At 32.2% G+C, this 22,120-nt stretch overlaps 1 protein-coding gene across 1 annotated transcript in view; it reads left to right on the top strand.

The window, feature by feature from the left end:
* The first annotated feature begins 587 nt into the window (after positions 1 to 587).
* Positions 588 to 22,120, top strand: part of LOC106462245 (transportin-3-like) — a 92,980-nt gene continuing 71,447 nt past the window's right edge. Inside the window, exons 1-5 of the mRNA XM_013922144.2 lie at positions 588 to 760; positions 7,063 to 7,152; positions 10,815 to 10,928; positions 13,363 to 13,436; positions 21,247 to 21,310. Of these exons, the coding sequence (XP_013777598.1) occupies positions 644 to 760; positions 7,063 to 7,152; positions 10,815 to 10,928; positions 13,363 to 13,436; positions 21,247 to 21,310 (459 nt within the window). The 5' untranslated portion in view covers positions 588 to 643. The remainder of the gene's footprint in view (positions 761 to 7,062; positions 7,153 to 10,814; positions 10,929 to 13,362; positions 13,437 to 21,246; positions 21,311 to 22,120) is intronic.

The following is a 22,120-nucleotide window of genomic DNA, read 5'->3' as shown; positions in this document are numbered from 1 at the left end:
CATAAAGGTACCAATACTGAAAAGAAAGACATACTGTTTTCAAGAATTCTGTCAACATGACTCTCCTTCATGACGTTCCTCATGTTATCCTGTATCATTGTGGCAAGTTTGGTGTTGATTGATCAAGAAATGTAGAAGGAACACACACACACACTCATTGATGTTTATTTATATAGATACATGTAATGTTTTATGTTATATGCTGTTTATGTTTATTGGTATTGATACAAGTTTTTCCAATTTGAAAATGATTACTTTCTTATACATATCTTACCTGAAAAATATGTAATATATTCTCTAAAACTAAAGAGTTTCCTGGAGGCAATTATTATTAAATAGTTTGAAATGCATCTTGGTCTTTAGTGTTTTTTGTGGTAAAAGAAAATAGTGGTGGGATATGTGAAAAAGAAAAAAAATGTATGCATGGAGTTAAGACATCAGATTTCATTTTTAGTTAAAGAAATGGATTGTTCTTTTCAAATGTACTGTGTTTTTACCTAAAATATATATTCATTTAAAAGTGTCCTTGGATTTTTCATTGTATGCTTTAATTGTAAAATTTAATTGTTTTGTTTTTTTCTAGTTCAATTTTGTCATATTTGCTTCAGCTGTGTAATAGTCAACCCTGTAGTATTTTCTTAAGATGGAAACAGCACCTTCACTCGAGACTGTCTACCAAGCAATTCATGCACTGTATCATAATCCTGACCCAGCTGGCAAAGAAAAGGCTTCATCATGGTTAGGAGAACTACAAAGATCAGTAAGTAAAGACAAGAGAAAACAAAACAAACTATTCCATAAGTAAGATATTCTAATTAAGTTGAAGTTTAGGTATCTAGTTTGCTAGGAATTAAGAATCTGTAATTAATTAGTCTGGTGGAGTAAAATTTATGCCTATTTTTGTTTATTGAGTTTTGATATTAGTTAATAATATTCAGTAGTTTGCTTGCTTGATATAAAAATGCAGCTTTGGCATTTCAAAAACGTATAAACAAAATTCCTGATATCTCTTGTGATGAATCAAAGGGTGTTGCAAATGTTGATGCATTATTCTCTTCTCAAAAATAGATGCAAGCAACAGATAAAGTGGGCACAAATACCAAACAAATCAAGCATTGTTGTTCACATGTTAGATAAGAGATGTGGTTCAGTTTGAGTGGCTAAAACTACACAACATACATGAACTACATAGTGCATGTGGTGCACTGTATAAGTGCATCTGTACCACATTTTATTTTAGCCTTGTGCTTGCATTTTCCAAGGCTAGTTTTGAAACATTTTATTCATTTTATGCTTGTTTAATGTATGTGTGTATATATGTATCTATGGCCTTATGAAACACTGAATGCAATATTCATGATGTTAAAAACCATGTAGGTTCAAGAAATCTTGATAGAAATGAATAAAAACCCTATAACCCAAGTGCTTTTGAAAGGTGGACCTTTCGTCTTCAGGGGCAAACTGCAATAGATGGACATTTGTGCTGTGTTGTGGAAAACGCAGGTTCAAAAGTCTGACAGGAGGACTGGTTCCATGTATGCCTTATGTTTTTCAACCAGTATTGCTGAGAGTCACTGTTAAATATGATAGCTATTCTGTTAGAAAATTTATGTATTTTCCAATATGTAACACACAATATTGTGTATGAAGTTTGGCATTTTGTAACCTAATTATGTTGCTAAAATGTCATTCACCCTTAGCTAGCCTATATGGATCAACTGTGTGTCAGTATTGGGTCTTGCTGAAATTATGTGTGACAAATTTCCTATGCTGTATATTTCAGTATTACAAAGGCTTTGGAGGAGAAATGTCATAAACTGCAATAAAACAAAATAAATCTTTGAATTTAAATGGATAAGAGAAATGTTAATTCCAAAACATATTTACTTTCTTTCACACTACAGCTGTTACTCAATTGCCAGGGTTTCCTTCTTTTGCCCATCTAAGCATTGGTCTGAATTTTTCTTGCTTGCTCTAGTCTTTTTTTTCCCCACTTACTCGCCCTTGGCAACATCTGTCATGTGACACTCTTTACCTACGTCCTATTTGTAGTGAGATGAAGACGTATGTATTTGGTTCAGTGGTGTTCCTTCAGGTGGCTCTGAGACTGCAATAGAGGGTGATCATAGATATTTTGGAGATAATTTAGAATAGCTTTTTCCTGCACCTTCCTTTATTCTGTTGGCTTCTCAGGAAGCCACTTTGGGATCAGCTGCCTTGTGCTCCTTTTCTTCAGTTGATCCATTGAGTGTGTTATGTTTTGGGTTCTTGTCCCAGTTCCTTTTGAGCTTGCACCTTCTTTGATGGATAAAATGTCTAGAAATAAATAATTATTTCTCCTTTCATTCACTGATCTTGTGGTTCATGCAGGAAAGTTTACTGCTCAGTTACTTGAAGGAAGAGCAATGCCTTGTCTGCCGCAGTTGTCGGAACTACGTGGTTTAGCCTATCATTGCCAGGTGGAAGCATATTCTGATTCTCAAAGAATACATCTGCTCCTGGAAATTTGGGGTTCTAGAGCGGAATCTATAGTTAACCTGAATAGATCATAACTTTCTAGGATTTTTCTCGCCCTATATATATATGGTGTCGAGTTATTTATTAACCTTTTCAAACTTTCTTGGAAGATTCTCAGGATCACTACGTCCATTGATGATGAGTTGGGACCATTGTTACCATGCACATTGGCTCAATTGTTAGCTTCTACATTCATCCCTGTTGTCATTGGCACCTTGACTTTTCTCGGCTCCTACAGTGGGTCATAGTTCTGCCCCTATTCAATGGTCCCGACATCAGCCACTCAGTCCATTGATACCCAGAATAGATTCTGTCCATATCCAAGGGTTCTGCTGCTCAGTCAGAATGCTACCTGCAGCGTCAGTGACTACTGTTTGCCTCTGGAGTCTGTGGGGCTCGGCTCTGAGAATTCCTGGATGTGTGGTAAACCTGTGAATCCATGGACACTACAGGTCAATGAGTTAGGATTAGTCATTCAGATCACATCTTCACATCCATTATCCACCCAGCCTGTAGTGCTTCCACCTCCTGCAGATCCTCAGATTTTGGAACTTTATTCTAGGGCTATTAGAGTTTTTTTGGTTTGGGGGCAGGGAGAGAGTGGTACCAGTTCTTCCGTGGTTTTATTCCCATTTGTTTGTTGGACCAAAGAAGACAGGAGATTGGCATCCAGTCATTGATCTTTCTCATCGATATCAATTTCCTAGATCCTTGAAGGTTTACAAGTAACTCATTCTTCATTCTGAGTCAGCATTTTTTTACTAGGTATGTGGATGTTCAAGTTAGATGTTGCTGACTCCTATCTGCACATTTCCATAGTGGTGGAGTCCCACCCCTATATGCATTTTGTACACAATGGTCATGTGCTGCAGTTCAGACTAGCATTGGCATCATATTTGTTCTGCCAAATTGTAGGAGTTTTTTCTCGTCACCTCCTTTTCCTAGGCCTGTGCACACACCATTCCATGGATGACTGGTTACTGCTGGCACCATCTTGTCAATTGGCAGAACATAACACCCGGATTCTACTTTCAGAAACAACCAAGTCAGGCTTCATTATCAGAGCTGAGTCATCTATTCTTGCTCCAACACAATATATCATCAGTCTAGGTATTTTTTTTCATCATGTATCTCAGTCGGGCTCCAAGCTATGGAACAGGAAGTCTGACTCTTTTTCATCTCTTCTTCTCCCACTGTGCAATTGGTTCTTTCTCATTTGGGAATGTGGGCTTCACTTGAATACCTCATTCCTTTGGGATGAGTGCACAAGAGATCCCTTCTTTGGTCTTTATATGACCAATGTTCTTGATTGTTTGTAATGTCCAGTGAGGGTCTTGAAGGTTTTGTTGCCTGCACTAATTCCTTTAGAAATGCTAGACAACGATTTTATTTATTGGGATCATTCAGTTTCCCAGAATTTATCCCTGGTTGCATTGACGAAGTTCGTAAGAAATTGATCCGTATCACTTATTCTGGGCTCTCTTTGAAGGTGAGGAGACTTCTGGGAGTCATGTCTCATCAAATTTGTCACATTTCTATGCCCTTAGCAGCCCGGTTGAATTGCCCACTGGAGGAAATTGTGTGGACTGCCACCAATACTTTTATCTCTCATTATTTGCATGATATGGCAGTATCTTCATCTGAGGGTTTTTGACTAACCCTTTCAGCTATATTAACCATATCCACTGGATTATACAGAGGGGTGAGTATTTTCATTGCTATTCTTGTTTCTTCTTTACCTTTCAGGGTCCCTTAACTTATTTTCACAGGATCCCACTCTGTGGTGAATGTTGCCCAGGCAGGTATGCTTTTATCAAACCAATTCTGCACTAGCAACCACTAATTCAATATACTCTATCTAGGTCACAACAGGCTCTGTAGAAATGAGGTGTTCCATATAACCACCTAGAGGCTGACTGATTAGTATTACTGTACTATGCTGGACTGCCAATCATGGACTATCATGAATAAAGCAAAAGGATTCTCCTGCTGATCATTGAATTAAATAAGTTGGGATCTGTTTGCTTTTAAAAATTTAGGTTACTTGGTTTTCCTATTGCACTGTTTCCAGAGCAATGTTCCTCAGAACTCCCCAATGTGCATTCCCCCCAAGATTCTACTGGTGAAGCTAGAGAGTCCTTATCACACCTGATTTCCAGTTACTGGGGTGGTAGACAGAAGTTCTTCCTCCAGAGTTTAAGTGAATTTCTCCACACTTGGAGAAGAGGGCAAAGTTGGAGCCCTCCTACCTGAGTCCCTGTTTGTTTTTCCCAGATGTCAGTAGGAAAGGCACCTCTTAATACCAGTTCAGATTTGATGCTCGGCTATCTGGTTGGGTTGAACATGGCCCTTCTTTTGGATCAGTATTGATTCAGTACATGGGCAAGGTAAATTCTTCTTGTCTCCAGAATTATGGTGAGGATGTGGAACAAATTGTGCTCAACAAAGGACCCGGGATGGAACCACTCTGCATTCAAAATTACGAGGAGACAGTGAACCCTCTTCCATGAACAACTCGGTTGGGGAGTGAGAATAAGAGTTAATAATTACAAACTGGATGAGTTCTCTTTCCTCAGGTTTAGTATGGCATACAGGATCCCGTCATTCCCAGTTGGGGGTGTTGCCTTTTGGACTTTTTCAGGTTGAGGAGAAGGTTTGTCCATTTCAGTGTTGCTTACCTTCTTGTTGTGATTCCAGTGGCATAGCTCTATGGCTACAGGTTTGAACCACTCACAAGTATGTGTGTTTGTGTATATATATATTGCAGTCCAATTGCCCAAGCCATCAATTTGGGAAATAAGGACCATGGCCCCTATAATTCCAATCCCAAGCAGTGGAACCTCAGCTATTTAGTTGTGGCCTGGCCAATAGTGATGATAGATCATGTAAACTTCCACCCGCAGTACATTAATTAAGTTCCAGGTGAAGAGCATACATGTTCTGGATGTAGTGGAGTTCCCCCACTAGGGTGCCAATCTTCTATTGGCATGCCCATGATCTATGCAAATGATTTCTGTATGAATAATGTCCTCACCGTCCCCTCCACCCTATCAGTGCGGGATTCTAGTTGTAGTGTGAGAGGAGGTAAGTATGTTTGGAAGTTAATGTTTTCTTAAATTGAAAATGTAATACTTACCTCATCTCCCACCCTTCCTCCCCACTAAGATCCAGTGTTAGAGACTGTGAAATGAGTCAGTCTCGAAAAAGTGATAACATTATCTGAATGAAGTGCTTATATACAGTACTAGGATAGAGGGTGCTTTGACGTAGGTGGAGAGTGTCACATAACAGATATTGCCAAGGGCAATTAAGTGGGGAATAAAAGACTGGAGCAAGCAAGAAAAGTTAATATCAATGCTTAGATGGGCAAAGGAAGGAAACCCTGGCAGTCGAGTAATAGCTGTAGTGTGTTAGGAGGTAATTATTATTGGAAATACCTTTTCAATTTAAGAAAATGTTAACTTTTAACCACATCTCCATAAGTCTTTGTTTTTATTATGTCACTAAATGGCATTATTATAAAACACAATTACGTTGATCCTAATTTCTTTATAGCATGAAATTATTCTCAGTGTCTTTCATTTACAGTAGTCATCTTTGGTAACAATGGGAAGAAAAATGGAAGCACTAAAACAATGGAAATTAACGTGTATTCCAATTTGATTCTGTGAGAGAAGGAAGATCTGTCTATTCTCTTCATTCCCAGTGTAAAATTAAACATTATACAAAATTCAATAATTTTATGTGTTTTTACCAGTCAAACTGAGCATATAATTGTGAATGTTTTTGAAGAGTAGTGTTATTATACTCTTCACATCTGCCTGTAAATCAAAATATATGCTATCAATATCAAAATAAATTTGGGAATATTTGTTTTCATAACATTGGATTCAGATCTCAGGCAGGTGATAAGAACACTGCAAAATAATGAAAGTTCTTGAATTTACTGACTTAAATGTGAAGAGTGCTGAAGTTGTAGTTCTCTAAATAACTTTATTAGCTAATAAGTATGATTTTAGTTTATTATAAAACTGAAGTATTTGTAGAATGGCTCTTTAAAAGAGTTTAGATTTTATTTACAAATTTGTACTTGATGGTATTTTAATTACTAATAAATATTAGTTGTTTCTGCTGAAAATCAAAGATTATTCAAAGAATTGCTGTCACCTGAATCCAGGGGTGCACTAAAAGTGCAGATAAGCATAAGCTATTAATGATGAAATGGAACTGTTGCTTACTGTATGCAAATTGATAAATTTGTGCTATAAACACCATGTTGATTTCATTGATGGGTATTTTGACAGTCTTTCTAAAAATTTACAAAATATTTCATAAGGTAGAGATAGCCACAGTATTTGTGTAATGCTCTGTGAACAGTATGTACTAAGTTCTTTTTGAGTCTGCTTATTTCAAATTATTCAACTCTTCACTTTGTGTATGCAACTGTGCAGGCTTCCAAGATAGTTTGTTAAAGTATGTTGTAAAATTTGATTTTGTTTTGAGCTAATTGTTTTCATAGGGCTAAAGCTTACAATTGTCTTGCAGGTTTTTGCATGGAGGATATCAGATCAACTGCTTCATCAAAAAGCAGAATTAGAAGCTTGTTATTTTGCAGCACAGACTATGAGAACAAAGGTGAATTATTTTTGTTTTGTTTTTCTATAGCTACTTCGTAAGACTTAATGATAACTAAAATTATAGAAAATCAAGATCTTTATGAAATAATTGTGGAAACATAATGAAAAAGTGTTGGATATGCATAAATGTCAATAGCAACGTCTTTTTTATTCTGTGTTGAGTTTTTTTGTTTTATGTCATCTTAACAGTAGGCTAGTGGTCAAAACGTAATCAATACTTTGAAGTTATATCAAGAAAAAGGAAAACATTTTTCCTTTTGACACATTTATAAAAAACTTAGTTAATCTCTGAAAGAAATTGTTGGAATGAATTAATGAGCCACATTTTGTTAATGCATGAACTTTTTTATCCATATGTGGATTTTCATTTTTTATTTTCCCGAAGTTTAATTATAACAAGTTTGCAAATCTCCATTAGCCATGTGCATTCAGACTCAGTGAATTTGATTGACCTTGTAACCACCAGGTAGCCATAAAACTATATACACTGTAACTCTGAATGTACTTAGTGTATCTTAACGAAATTTGGTAAGATTTTATTAAATGTTACAGGTCTGTTGTACACAAAAAAAATTGATTTTTTGAAATACAGTATTTTTACTAAAGATTTGTCTGTGAATTTACAAAGCTTTTATTAAGTCAGTCTTAGTGAAAGGTGATTTTCATGCTAAGAATAAAAATACTTCATCTTACAGTTTTCATATTTCCTCTACAAAACCTCTAGAACTCCTAAATAAATATCAATTGTTTTTTTGTTTTTTTTTATAAAACTTTGTATTTAATCTTTTATTTTCTATACACTAACACTAACTGTAACTAAATCATCTATGTACAATTAAACGAATAGTTAAAAAATATAAAACAAAATTAATAATACCCCTTTTTATTTTATTAGCTGCAGCATAGTGACTCATAGAATGACTCTTGAGTTTTTTGTTTTTTTTCAAGTACAAACTTTAGCTCGTAGCTCCTTCATCTCTTGGCCGATTTGGGATCTGATTACAGTTTAGGACTTAGGAGGTCAAACCCTTTTGATTGATGTATTTTACCAGATTAATTTACTCTAATCCTGTCTAAAAGAATTTCAATTGGCACGGCTATTGAGGATTCCCTCTTGTTTTTTAATAGAATGACTACAGAATGTAATAGGCAATTGCAATTCTTTATCCTAACAGTCTCAGCTTCTGATCTTTTCATTTCTGCTTTCTTTTAATTTTAAGATTTTATTGCTGTACTTATGTACCCTCTGTCCATGAAAAACAAATCACAGTGGGATGCTACCAGTCGAGCTTAGGGTAAACAAATGTTAGATTACATTCGTGGTCACATTATGAGATTGAGTTACAGATCATCTGAGCTCATGAAATTTAAAATTTTATCTAAGTTTCGTTATTTAACCTAAGAAGTTTCTAATGTTACATTTTAGTTAGTTTTATTAAAAATTATATAATAATAAGCAAAAAAATATACATAAAAACAAAAAAGTTAGCATGTATGTCAGAGTTCAGGCCTTTTGCACCATAATCCTTCTTTTTTTTTTCTCAATTATTTAGTTATTTAAATAAAATTCATGTAGCTTTCAAATATGCATTTTATAGCACAGAAACAAAATGGTACTAGATTAGGATGTCCCAAAATGACTCTCAATTAACTGACATTCTAATAAAGTTATAAATAGATTTTAAAAAATTCCGTCAACTTTTCAGAGTTCAATGACAATGATATGAGCAAAGAATCTTAGGCCAACTATCTGTGAGTGACTGCCAAAAAGATATAACCATAAGAAGGTTTTTGCAGAAAAAGAAAAGCTTTTTCTGCTGGTTATAAACATGTACATCAGATAAAGATGTGGTTTAGATAACTACCTTGAAAGCTGTGACAACATGGGAGGAACTTGTCAAATAAGTTTGACAAATTTATTGGTATCTCAGCAGGTTAAGGGGGTAAGAGGGTCAGATTTTATATTCTTGCCTGTCATTATCCATAATTTATAGCCCACCTTTCACATCCTGTCTTTAAGAAATTGCCAACAGTTCTCTCTGATATTTCATACTGTATTATTTCAAATCAACAGAAAGGCAAAGTTTAATCTATCAAATGATTATTTATTACATAATTTGCTTTTAGTACACAGTATTGTCTATTTCATTTTCAGTTTGAAAGTTTTCCTTACAGTTTCAGCTCAACAAAATTAGGGAATTATTTAAAGGCTCTTATGCTATTGTTAGAAAGCCGATCAAGTTATGATAGTTATAAGACATTGATTGTTTTGTACATGTTTTTATCCTGTGTTCTTAGGCACATTATTTATGTAAATAGAAATTAATTTAGTGTACTAGTACCATTAGTGTGAAAAAAAGAAAAAGAAGTAGGCTTAAATTTCATCTGCAACTGAAAGCAAAAAAAATGAGGTAAAAGATAAGTACTATGTTTCTTCTTCTTCATATATATTATTTATTATTGTAAAAGAAACTAAAATGTAAGGAAAAATAGTAATTCTTCACTAGGTATGCTTGTGAGCAGCTTGTGCATTACTTGATTCAATATAATAACATGAGCTATATGTTCATCAAGTGATTTATAACTTGTGTGGTGGGATCATTAGTTAGACATGGTTCAAAGGGTAATGAAACAATAAAATTAAGTATAAACAGTTGTAGAATGTCAAGTTTTAAGCTATTCAGGACAAATAATTGTAAGTATCCTGTTACAATCTGCAGTCATTCTAAAAAGAAGAAAGGGTAATTTAAATTTATTTTTTATTTTTTTTATGATGGTTACAAGGCCGGTCAAATTGACTGAATGTGTATAGAGTTAGGGTAGAAAAAAATGATAGAAAAAATATAACGTTTTAATGAAAAAAAACGTTTGATATTTATTTAGAAGTTTTTATAGGTTCTACAAATGAATTTTGACAATTTTTAGATAAAGTGTTTTTTATCTTAACATGAAAATCACTTTGTTCTTGTGGCAGACAACACACTGACTCCATATATTAACGTACAAATATTTAGTAAAAATACTTAATTAAAAAATCTTTTTTTTTGTGTACAAAAAATTTTAATGCTTACTGAAAGCTTGCCATATTTCTTGAAGATACACAAAATATATTAATAGTTATAGTATTGCAGCTGTGATGGTTACTTTGATCACATGGGCGGTCACATCAACTGGATCCCATATGGAAAGAGTTGCAGCATGTGTCATAAGAAATTGAATGCTTTTTGGAATACATATTTAACATTTTTCTCATTTATATTTATTATTTATAGAGGACTGTGGGGAAAAAATTGTTATTGTTTAACAGATAATTTTGTACTGTAATTGCAGTATTTCAGATCAAATACGTAGTTATAGTTCAACATGCAACTTTGATATACTTCTCAGAAATGCACATCTAATTGTTTTCTCTGTGGTTACAATAAAGTACATCCCCTGGTCAGGCAGCAGAAAGTCTATAGACTTAAAATGCTAAAATCTGGGGTTCAATTCTCTGTAGTGGACACAGCAAATAAACCAATGTGGCTCTACTCTAAAACAAGCAAAACTATAAAGTAGAAATCCTGTAGCTGTAACTCATATTGAACTAAGTTTGCTATGACGTGAACAGTGTTGATATTTTAAGTTGAAAAATGATGTTACTGATGATGTTTTCATTAGATTCAGTATTCCTTCCACGAGTTACCTGTAGAATCCTACTCTTCACTGAGAGATTCCTTGTTAGAACATCTTAGTCATGTCACTGAAGAAACAGCTCACGTCATTGTCACTCAGGTATGGATTTTAGTATATAAAAGTCAAATAAACATTTGCTAGTCTTTTTCATTGGGCAAGGTTTTTGGATCACAATTATTACACCAAAAAAGTGTCAAGCTTAAAAATTCATGCATACTTTTGATAATGTATATATTTTTAGATTTTTCTTGTTTTAATCCGTTGAGTTTCAATATACACTATCAAATTATTTACTTGCTTTTCTTTTATCAGCAAGCCTATCAAACCATCAGTTTATCAAAAAGAAAAATGTACAAGTTCCTTAAATATAAAAAAAAAATTGTTTATGTTTTTTTAGGCACAAATGAGCTTGTCAGTAATGAATTGTGGGAATAGAAGAGCAAATTTTGATGTCATGATATTTCAAAAAATGCAATCTAACAACTCTAATCAGTCGTTAAATATTGGGTTTAACTAGTTGGGTAAATCTCAAGAATTCTTCAAATGTATTTCCTTTCTTTTGATCTTATTGCCCCCCAGTGGCACAGTGGTATGTCTGCGGACTTACAACGCTAGAATCCGGGTTTCGATATCCGTGGTGGGCAGAGCTCAGATAGCCCATTGTGTAGCTTTGTGCTTAATTAAAAACAAACAATACTTGATCTTATTTTACCTTTGAGTTTGTATTGCCATGTATGTCTTTATACTGTAGGAGTGAAGATAGTGAAATCATTGTTAATACATATTCTCTTCTGCAACTTCTGTTTTTACATGAAAATGTGTTTTTTCATGTAGATATTAATACTGTTGTCTCTACTATTAGGAAAATTTAAAATTTGTAACCTGTAAACTTTTAGTCAAAAAATTTGGTATTCAAATTCCCAATTTCATTCATAAAAATAAATGTGTGCCATTTTACCCCACTTTAAAATTTCAGTCTTACAGTAACATGCATAACTTTTCCATTGCTCTCTGAAATTAAAAATAAAAACTCATGCTCCACACTGTGTGGAATTGGGTGTATTATAAGAGTGATGGTCAAATTCCACTATTCAGCCTGAGAGTTGGCAATGGGTGGTGTTGACTGGCTGCCTTTTCTCTCTAGTCTATCACTTTAAAACTAAGGATGGCTATCATAGATACCTCTCATGTAGCTTAGTGCAAAATTCAACAAACAAACAAACTGAAAGTCATAGGTTTATTGGATCCCTTTAAGGTCATACTTAAAATTGTTGAAAGTGTAGCTGTATGGAAGAAGAAGATAGACAGTAGATTTTATTTGTCACTTGCAATTTAACTTAGAAACTGAATGCATTAGTACTATTAATAATCTGTTGCTGTCAAATCTGAAATTGAAATTCTTAATTTTGAAACATATCAAGATCATTATATTGGTACTTTACAATTGTGGTTTCTCTTTTAAATCCCAAAATGCTTTAAGTTTGATAAACTTTAGATGTTATGTCCTATACTTTGGTTGGATAAGTAATTTGTGCATAAAATGTTAGAAAATCTTTTTTTTTGAGAATCTGAAGATTACATTATCTTTTATTAATTGTTAAATACTGTGCAATTTAAATAAATATGACTTGATAATTGTATTAAAAATATGCTGAATACTACCAGTTTTTTAAACTGTTTTATGATATTATTTTGAAGCAAGCTGTTAGCTGGAAATTTAAAATGTTTTATTGATAATTAAACATAACAAGATTCTAGTTTACATATATTGTTTGACACATGAGTATACTTTACATTTAAGGAAATGTGGTTGTTTTACAGCAAAATGAAATTGTGCTAATGCCATAATATGAGTTGTGGTATTTGTAGATTGCCTTATTGTCATTGATTATGGCAGATTTAGCGTGGTTGACAAAACACATTCTACTTTGCTTTCATTCGTGAATTCTTAGAATTACCTGTGTAGTTTTCTCTCATTGATACCGTGGTTGTATGACTCACTCTGGGAACTAGAAAACTAGCTTGCTGGTTTGACAATTCTTGTGAATGATAGTAAAGTCAATTCAATTAAAATAGTAATAATAATAATAACAACAAAAAATAAATAAGCAGTGTTTAAAAAAGTTAAAATAAAATAAATAATGTTGTGTTATTAATTCTTCACTTAAAAATTGATTTGTAGATAACTTAAATATAATTGATAATAATTATAATTCACTTGCTTAATCTTGATCACACCATAACACTTATTGTTCATAAAAACAAGATGATTATCTATAGCACGTAGACCACTGTTATGTTTGTCATAACCCAGCCAGCCTGATAAACCCTGATATTGGAGAAAAGGCCTCATTAACACTGTATGTGGCTGAAGTTGTGTGCTTGATATATTATAACATATTCTCCTTTGTTTTTATTCACTTGTGGGTTCTTAGAATAAACGTTTTGCAGTAGTTGAAATATTTTTAATCTTTAATGCAATTATATAAATTTGCTTAAAGAATACTAAATAATATTTTCTGATGATTTCCAGTTATGTTTAGCATTAGCCGACCTGGCACTGCAAATGGCATCATGGGAATCACCAGTTGAAGACATCATTGGAAGGTTAGGAAATATTTCTTTTTATCATAAAAAAAGAAAACATCATTGATTTATATATTCAATAGAAAATATTTAATAATTCCTACCCTAGAAAATGCAAACTCTACAAGTTGAGAGTTTAATGATTGATGAGAGCATTTGTAAAATGTAAGGTAGCCAAAAGTGTACTGAAAAATGTACCTTGTAAAATAATATTACACCAAATGTTAATTTGAGCTACTTTTTTTAAAGTAAAAGGGTACTTGAATAACATACTTGTATGTCTTAGATTTTTTAGTTCATCTAAATTGGGAAATATTGCTTAGTTTTAAAGGTTTATTCAGAATTGTTCTACTAAAAAATGTTTTATTTATCAAACACAAGTCATATACATGACTTAAGTAGCTCAATAGTTTATACTATTTGACTACTGTAGTAATTCTTAATCTTTTACAATGTGTAAGATTTTGAAAACAATGTGGTATTCTTAAGTAAAGATTTACATACAGATAAGGCACAACTGAAGTAACCAAAGGAATGCTAATATTTAGTTGGCAGTGAATCACTGATGTTTGATGAGTGAAGGTTGAATAGTTTCAGTGCTGGAAGTGAATTTGAAGATGTAAAAACAAAAACAGTTAAACTTGAAATAATGCTGTTTATTTAATTGACTAACTTGTATCAGTTAATCCAACAACAAATGAATTGGGTGTTACTTCATGTTGACAGTTCATCTGATGACCTGGACAAGACTGACAAACCTACATAGATTCAAACATACACATGTTGAGTTAGTGAATAAAGAAATGGTGCATCTTAAACTTTAGTCATTCAAACACAAGATTGCAAAATGACCACTCTGTACTCACCTGGGAAAGTTGGGTTAGCACCATCAAATTCCCTGTCCAGTTATACCAAAAAACAAAGATAATGCAGAAATGTTGCAGTCTCAAGTTATGGGTTTACAGTGGTCAAAACTTACCTATTACAGACAACTAAGTTCTTGAAATATAAGTTATAGAAAGGTTGAAGGTTATTATAGCCGCATTTTCAAATTTTAAGTAAAAATAATAATTCCACTTAAAGTAAAAAATGTTTTTTTTTATGTGGTGTTTTTTTCTTTTTCTCTGGTTTTATGAGATACAGCCTTTTGATTCTCACTTTTTATGATATCACAGCATGTGATCTAAACAACTAGTTATGAACCCCAGTTTGGAAAATATTTACAAGCAAAGTTTAAATACTATTGTAAAAGAGGACAGTGGGAAATTTAGAAGACTTAAGAAGAAACCATAGATCTGAGAATTCTTTATAGTTTCTTTTATATCTTCTTTTCATTCCTGAAGATGTTTTCTTATTAAATTATATTTCTCTAAAAGAAATGGAAATTTTGTTCTATGACAAGACATCATATAAGTTTAATTAAGTTAACTCTGTGTGTATGGGCTTGGTCATTTTGATAAATTTTGTAACCACAATGTAACCGTGAAACTATTCATACTATAACTCTGAATGAACTAACTGTATCTTCAAAAAGTTTGACAAGCTTTCAGTAAACATTACAGTCTATTGTACACAAAAAATCTGATTTTATAATATAGTATTTTTACTAAAGCTTTGTCTGTGAACTTATGAAGCTTTTACTAAGTCAGTCTGGGCAAGAGGTGATTTTCATGCTAAGAATAAAAGTACTTCTCTTCATCTAATGTTTTTTTATTTCATTTGCATAACTTCCAAAATGTTGTAAATGAATGTCAAGGTTTTTATTTTCTGTAAAATTTTATTCTTTATCTTTTATTTTTTCTGCTGTAACATTAACTGTAGCTAAATCATCAATGTATAGTGAAATGAAAAGTTAATTATGAAATAAAATTAACAAAACTTTTTTTTTTCTACAAAACAGATTGAAACAGACAATTACAATTATTTATCCTAAGCAGCTTTGGGATCATAACATTTTCACACTTGCTTTCTTTTTCCTAAGATTTTTTGTGTTACTCTTTGAGCCATGTCTAACTATAACAAAGAAATAAATCACTTGGCAAGAAGGTAGGATAGACAAACTATCAAGTTACATCACAAGTACAAACATGACAGCAGCCCATTTATGTTCCTTGAGAAGAAATTTTTTTAAGCTAAGTTTTCTGATTTAGCTTAAGTTTCTGATTTTTGTCAGTTTAGTTACTTTTGTTAAATAATGTTTATTCATATAAAAAATGTTGCTATAAAGATGATCTATAATGTGTTTGTGTAGTATGTGTGTGTGTTAGCATCCATCACCCAGAGTTGGCTGATTTAATTACAGTAATTTTTTGTATTGTAATTGGGAACTGTTTGATAGTGTACATTGGCTGTTTTGTTTTAGGAGTTTTGCCAAAGAAGGAGAATAAAAAGAATCCTGAAATAATATACGTTTCCACTTTTTTTTATAGACGTTTGGCTTCCATCAACCACAGTTGGCTTGCTCGATGACTGTAATTTTTTTGAATGGTAACTGGAAAATGTCCAATAGTAAACATAGACTTACTTTATTTTATAATTTTTGCCCAAGAAGGAGATAAAATAACAAAGTTGTATCAAAAAACACCCTGACATATGGCACATTTCCTCTGGTGTACATATTTGTGGCTTTGAATATAAAGACACAAATATTTATTCAGTTAAATGAGTCAGTTATTACTCTCCACAAAGCAGGGTAGCAATTAGAATTTAATGAGATCATTAGAGATTTGATAACAAAAGAAAGAAGGAAAGGGAACATTACCTAACATTGTCCTTTATACATTTTTTACTTCCTTAATGGCTGCTCTCAGCGAGTATACATAAAAACCAAGAAATTTAGCACCTGCTTTAGCCATGAGGCTCTTTGTGATTGAATGCATAGTTTAGTAAGCTTGTTTTTTTCTTACTATGTTGGTTGTCCAAAGATAATTTATATGGCTTTCAAATATGCATTTTAAAACACAAAACTTGTATCAAGTTCTAGGATAGAATATCCCAAAACTACTGTAATTTATTTGAGTTTCTAACTTACCTTCAAATAGGTTCAAAAGATTTCATTACTGCTTGGAGCAATGTCTTTAGTCTAAACATATCAAGCTGTCCCAGGGAAGTATTGGCATTGACTGCTAAAACAAAGAAAAGCATCTGATTTTTGTAGCATAGAATATAATTTTTGTATTAGTTATAAACATATCCAGTAATGTCAGAGAATATTATAGAAATTTCTTCAAAGACAGGATACAGGGGAGGTGTATCAATGTGGGTTGAACAAATATAGTGATATTTCAGTAAAGCAAGAAGATTAGATGTTTAATTTTATATTCTGGCTTGTTAATACCTATAGTATCTGTTTGAATCTCTTATAAGGGAAAAGAAAAAGTTATAAATGAGAAGTCGTGGCTCAACACCATCATGTGGCTTAGAAAAGTGCAGAGTGAAAATTTATTTAGATATTTCCTTTTGAGATTAAGATATTAGGCTTAGATAATTCAAAAATTTGGGTTATAATCTACATTTTGATGCTATGTTTAGTAACATACATTGATTATAAGGTAGTTTAATTAATTGCGAATGTAACTAAGTTAAAATGTCATGCATGTGCATTTCGACATACATGTATCCATAGGGTTAAGTGAGTAAGGTAGCTAGTGGAAAAATATTTTTTATTTATTGTGTACCAGCGGAGGACCCGGCATTGCTCGTATGAAAATGGCTTTCAATATCCTGAGTGATTTTGATTAAATCAACCTTATTAATCATGATTTCTTTAACTAACTAAATATTTTGATTAAAATCAATAAAAATAACAATGTGAAAAAATAATGATTTGCTAAAGCTATTTAATCAAAGCAAAACTGGGTACATTGTTCCTGCTTCTTGCATGTGCTTTGCATGACATTTCAAGTTTCCAAAACAAAATTCCCTACCTTTTTGTGTCCTGATTTCTGCTGTGTGGTCAAGTGTTTTGTGCAGAATATTCTGATTTTATTATTGTTCTATTTAATGAAGAATTCATTTATTCTCTTCTCCTTGCAACACAACGTAAATTAATATTTGTTAATACCAGATGTTTTTGTAAAGTCATCGTATAACTGACTCTTGTGAGTATACACAAGCAAAGCAAAAAATATGGCTGAATATAGTTGAGGGAGTGTCCTGTTTGCCAAAAATTGCTATATTGGGTACTTTGGCCTCAAAATGGCCTCTGAGGCCATGCCCACATAGCCCATGTTACTTCCTGCACAAAATTGTATCTCTACCTTGATTTTGGAGTTTGTAGCTTTAAAGATATGGATGTGCATAAGGAACAGACCCACAGAGAAAGAGAGAGAGACATTCATGCTTGTGTGTGTGTGTGTATATATATATATATACACACTATACTATATATATATAGATAGATAGATAGATAGATTACATTCATGTCTATTGTATTCAAACAATCCACACATTAATGAAAGAACTTGTTATTTATTATATAGAAATTTATCTTGTCCATGAATATTGTTAGTAAAAATATTGTTACCTAGACTGACCCCTCATCATATGGAATGGTTAAGTACTACATCACCAATAAATCTTTGTCAGTTTTTGCAGTGTTTTGATGATTTATAGCTGGAAGTCAACAAAATAAAGTAACAAAAGGAGCATGTTAATGAATATTTGTCAACACAGTTGTTAAAAGAAATCATCATTTACTCGTACACAATAAAGATTAAAAATGAGATTGTCCCCAATTGCAAGATGCAGTAAAACACTTATTAAATAATTTACTTTATAAAAACCTTGAGACTGTGCCCAATCTAATTTTATATATTGTGTATCATTAACTGTTAGTTTCTTTTAACAACTGTGTTATTTAAAATATAAATAAATGTTGTTTCAACTTTCTGTAATTTCAATATTTGATATCAAGTTGAAATTGACTGGTTATTTAAAATGAGACTTACTCATTAACAGTAAGTAAATTTTAAGATGAAAGGAAGTATTTTTGGAAATTTCATGGCATAAGAAATGATACAAATACAAAATCAAATTATGTGTTTTTTTATAAAGCTGAAACTACATACTATTTAACAAGGTTGTTCTAAGTATTATGCAATATGGTTAAGAATTTCCAATGTGAGAAGGAAAAAAATTAAAAGATATCAATGACACCTTCCTCCTATTTCTCTATTTAAACACTGTAGAATTTGCAAAGTTTCATTGGGACAGTATCAGTGCTGTTGGATTTGTACACCTCTTTATCTGGGATAAATTAAATTTGTGTTTAGGGAAGGAAAAAAATGCTTGTGAGCATCTGATAGGTGACACCACTCATTGTGAAATAAACTATGTCTGTGCCTACTATGCATCCATCTGCCCAATATAATTACATTAAGCATAGTACTTGTAGATCCAGTGTGAGCTGCTTACAAGAGAATTGACACACGTGCACACGCACTGCTCATAGTTGAACTAAATGCTATTGTGTATATTATATATAAAATATGGATATAGATTATATTTTGTTTTTTTAGTTGCATTGAATATGCACTACACTTCCACTTATATTTGATCTGTCATTAAATGTAATTATATTAATTGCCAATATCTATATCAAAGAAAGTTTAGTCATTTCCTAAGACCAAAATAGTATTTTATGCTTATTCTGCAAAAGTAATGCATGTTCCTAATTATTATCACTTGCAGAATGTTTAATAGAGCTATTCACCATTTGAAGTCATATTTCATTACCAGACAATACTGATAGCAATTGATATAAATACCCTAACAACTAAATTACTGATCATAAGAAATACCATTATTCTGGCAGCTTTTATTTATTGCTAAGGTATTCCAGAATAACAAGTAAACAGTCTAACAAATATTTGAAAAATATCCTCTGAAAAACAATACAAACTTGTATGGGAATTTACTCATTGCATACTATTATTCCTTAGTTTGTAGTTATTGAAGTATTTAATTTGTACAATATTGTTAATTGATTACACAACTGTGGCAAGTTAATGCCAATTTATGAGCAACTTATTTATTACTGAGGGATCTGAAACATCCAAAAGTCAGTTTAATTGGTAAAAGCAGGCACAAAATATTCATTGATTAGTAGAACTTAGCCTATTTGGCCATTCACAGGAAGGGGTGGAGGGGTGAAACTAGGGAGATAAATTGTGGTGGAATGTGTGTACAATAATGTAGACATTCAACCTGATGTTTAGTTAAGTAAAATGTCTGTGGGATAAACATGGATCATATGGTACTTTCCATATTTATGAACTACCATCCTTATGATTGACCAATGGACCTATTTTTTAGAAAATTGTTCATATTTTGTCTGTAACAACAACCCAGATTTGTGTCATTTGTGCTCACTTTTTCCTAATAAGATTTTCACATTGTTTGTTTGTTTCCTTGCCTTTTTTATGGTTCAAACTGAATTAATTTAACACTTTTGACCACTTTATTGAACTTAGATGCTGAACTTTTAATTTCATTAAATGTCTTAACCTATTGAGTCTTTTATTTACAAGTTCTGCATCCTAAGCAATGGTGGGTACGAGATTTTGTAAAGAAAGGATTAAACTCTTGAACCTAAATATAAGGTTAATGATATATAATCCTAGTTGTAATGATACATAAAATTTCTTGATAATATGTTAAATAATAAAATTAATGTATCATTACTGTTTCAAAAAAAATCATAAGGAATATCCTTTTCCAGTTTTCATTAATGATACAGAATTGAGCTTCACAAACTGAGTATGAAAGTCTGTGTGTGTGTGTCTGTGTGTATATACCTTTTTTTTTCCTGGAAAGTAGGAGTATTCTGTATCCACTCTTGCTAATTTTCTAATATTAACAGTCATGGTTTGTAGCTGTTGTCATGTGCTTACATAGTGGAGTGAATGGAACTACTGAATCAAAGTATGAACCAGCTTGAGTAATGCAAACTTTTGTAATATGGAGTCTGATAACCACAGTTTGCAAATCCCTGTCATTTGTTGTTTTAGTAATATGAATGTAATCTGTTGAATCACAAACATGTTTATTCTTATACATGGATAACACAAACTTTTGAATGTACTATCACCGCAATCCCAGTATAGAAATATCTTATGCACAGATGACTATACATTTTGTCAACACAGAGTAGTAACTACTGATATGCTGCCAAAGTAAATGTGAAAAGTTAGTATATGTTGATAAATACTACCAGTTTATATAATTTTTATGTTTCTTTTGTGGTTGTATCATTTAGTGAAACCATTATCCAAAATCAACTAGTTAGAATGTCGTAAAAGCACTTTGTATATAAAGTTATTGGGTTTTAAATGCAACAACCCTACTCTCATGTCCACCCTCTGAAAATTGAAACGTACCATGCTTCAGTGCACTAGTCACTATCAGAAGCTTAGAATGAGATGCCATAACTTTGTTGATTTATTCACACTGTTTATTTTAACCAGATCAAGCTCTAGCAGTGAACACTCTCATAAGAATGGGATGTGTTACTTCTCACCTTGGTTGAATAGCTGGTTCAACCCATAATTTTCAGGAACAGTGTGATGTAACAGAGGCCAGCATAACTTTATTTCTGTTTGACTTATTTAGTTCATCAGTGTTTAATTGGTATTATGAATTTTCACTTTCCAGTCAGCATTGTCTCAACCAAAAATGAAGTGGTTTGGGGTCTTGTGGAGAATAATCACTACAGCATTGACACTGTGTGCTACATGTTCTTGCACTGATAGGTCCGATGACCAAAAGTGAATTTTAAGGAGGAAATATTTGTAACTATCTTATCGTAGCAGTACCTTTGATGATATTTCAGGCTAGGAAACGACGCTAAGTACCTGCCAGCCTTACTTGAAGTACTCACAGTTTTACCAGAGGAGGTAAGAAACCATGTTATGTGAAGAGAGTAAAGTGAGTGAGCAGCTTTATTTGGCAATTTTATTTATAATTGAATTATAAAAGCATTTGATTCTTGGTTTTAAAGTTTCACATAATCATCACATATAAAGATCCTGAAGAATTTACAATGACAGATTTGACAAATCTGAAAATATTAAAGAAAAAGAAATTTCAGTTGTTCTTATTTTAAAGATACATGAGTACCTGTATTATATACAACTTATTTGATGGATAATGTGAAAAAGAGCACAGAGTTTTAATTCCTTTAGTTTTAAGTATTTGAACTTTAAGATAGTTTTATACCCTTTTTTTTTATGAATTTCCAGGTATTTTGAAGGTTTAAGTGTTCTGTAGATGAAATAACATAATTCTATTAATCATACTGAATTTGTAGGTTCAAACATATATATATATATATACAATACCTTCTTCACACCAGACTGTGAAATAGGCTGTCACTCCATCCAAAAAAAGGGTCACATAAAGTATTAATATTATGTTATTTTTTGGAATGTTAATGTAGGTGAACAGAACTTTTAAATCGATAGTGAAAGATACAGTTTAAAGAAATTTTTGAGACAGCTTTAGGCATAGATTTAGGTTTAGTACAATCTAAAAATAAAGGAAGAATAATGTTTTGTTATATACTAAGTTAAGTAACTGCTATTTATATTGTTAATTAGTAAGCACAGAGAAATGTGATCATCATATGATTAGTGGAATTAAATATTAGTATTCAAATTTTTACTTGAAGTGCAGCAAGTCACAATGGAATCTAAAATAATAACGTA

This window comes from Limulus polyphemus, unplaced genomic scaffold, assembly GCF_000517525.1.
Source record: "Limulus polyphemus unplaced genomic scaffold, Limulus_polyphemus-2.1.2 Scaffold1124, whole genome shotgun sequence".
Classification (NCBI taxonomy): domain Eukaryota; kingdom Metazoa; phylum Arthropoda; class Merostomata; order Xiphosura; family Limulidae; genus Limulus; species Limulus polyphemus.
This window is presented reverse-complemented; position numbering and strand designations above follow the sequence as displayed.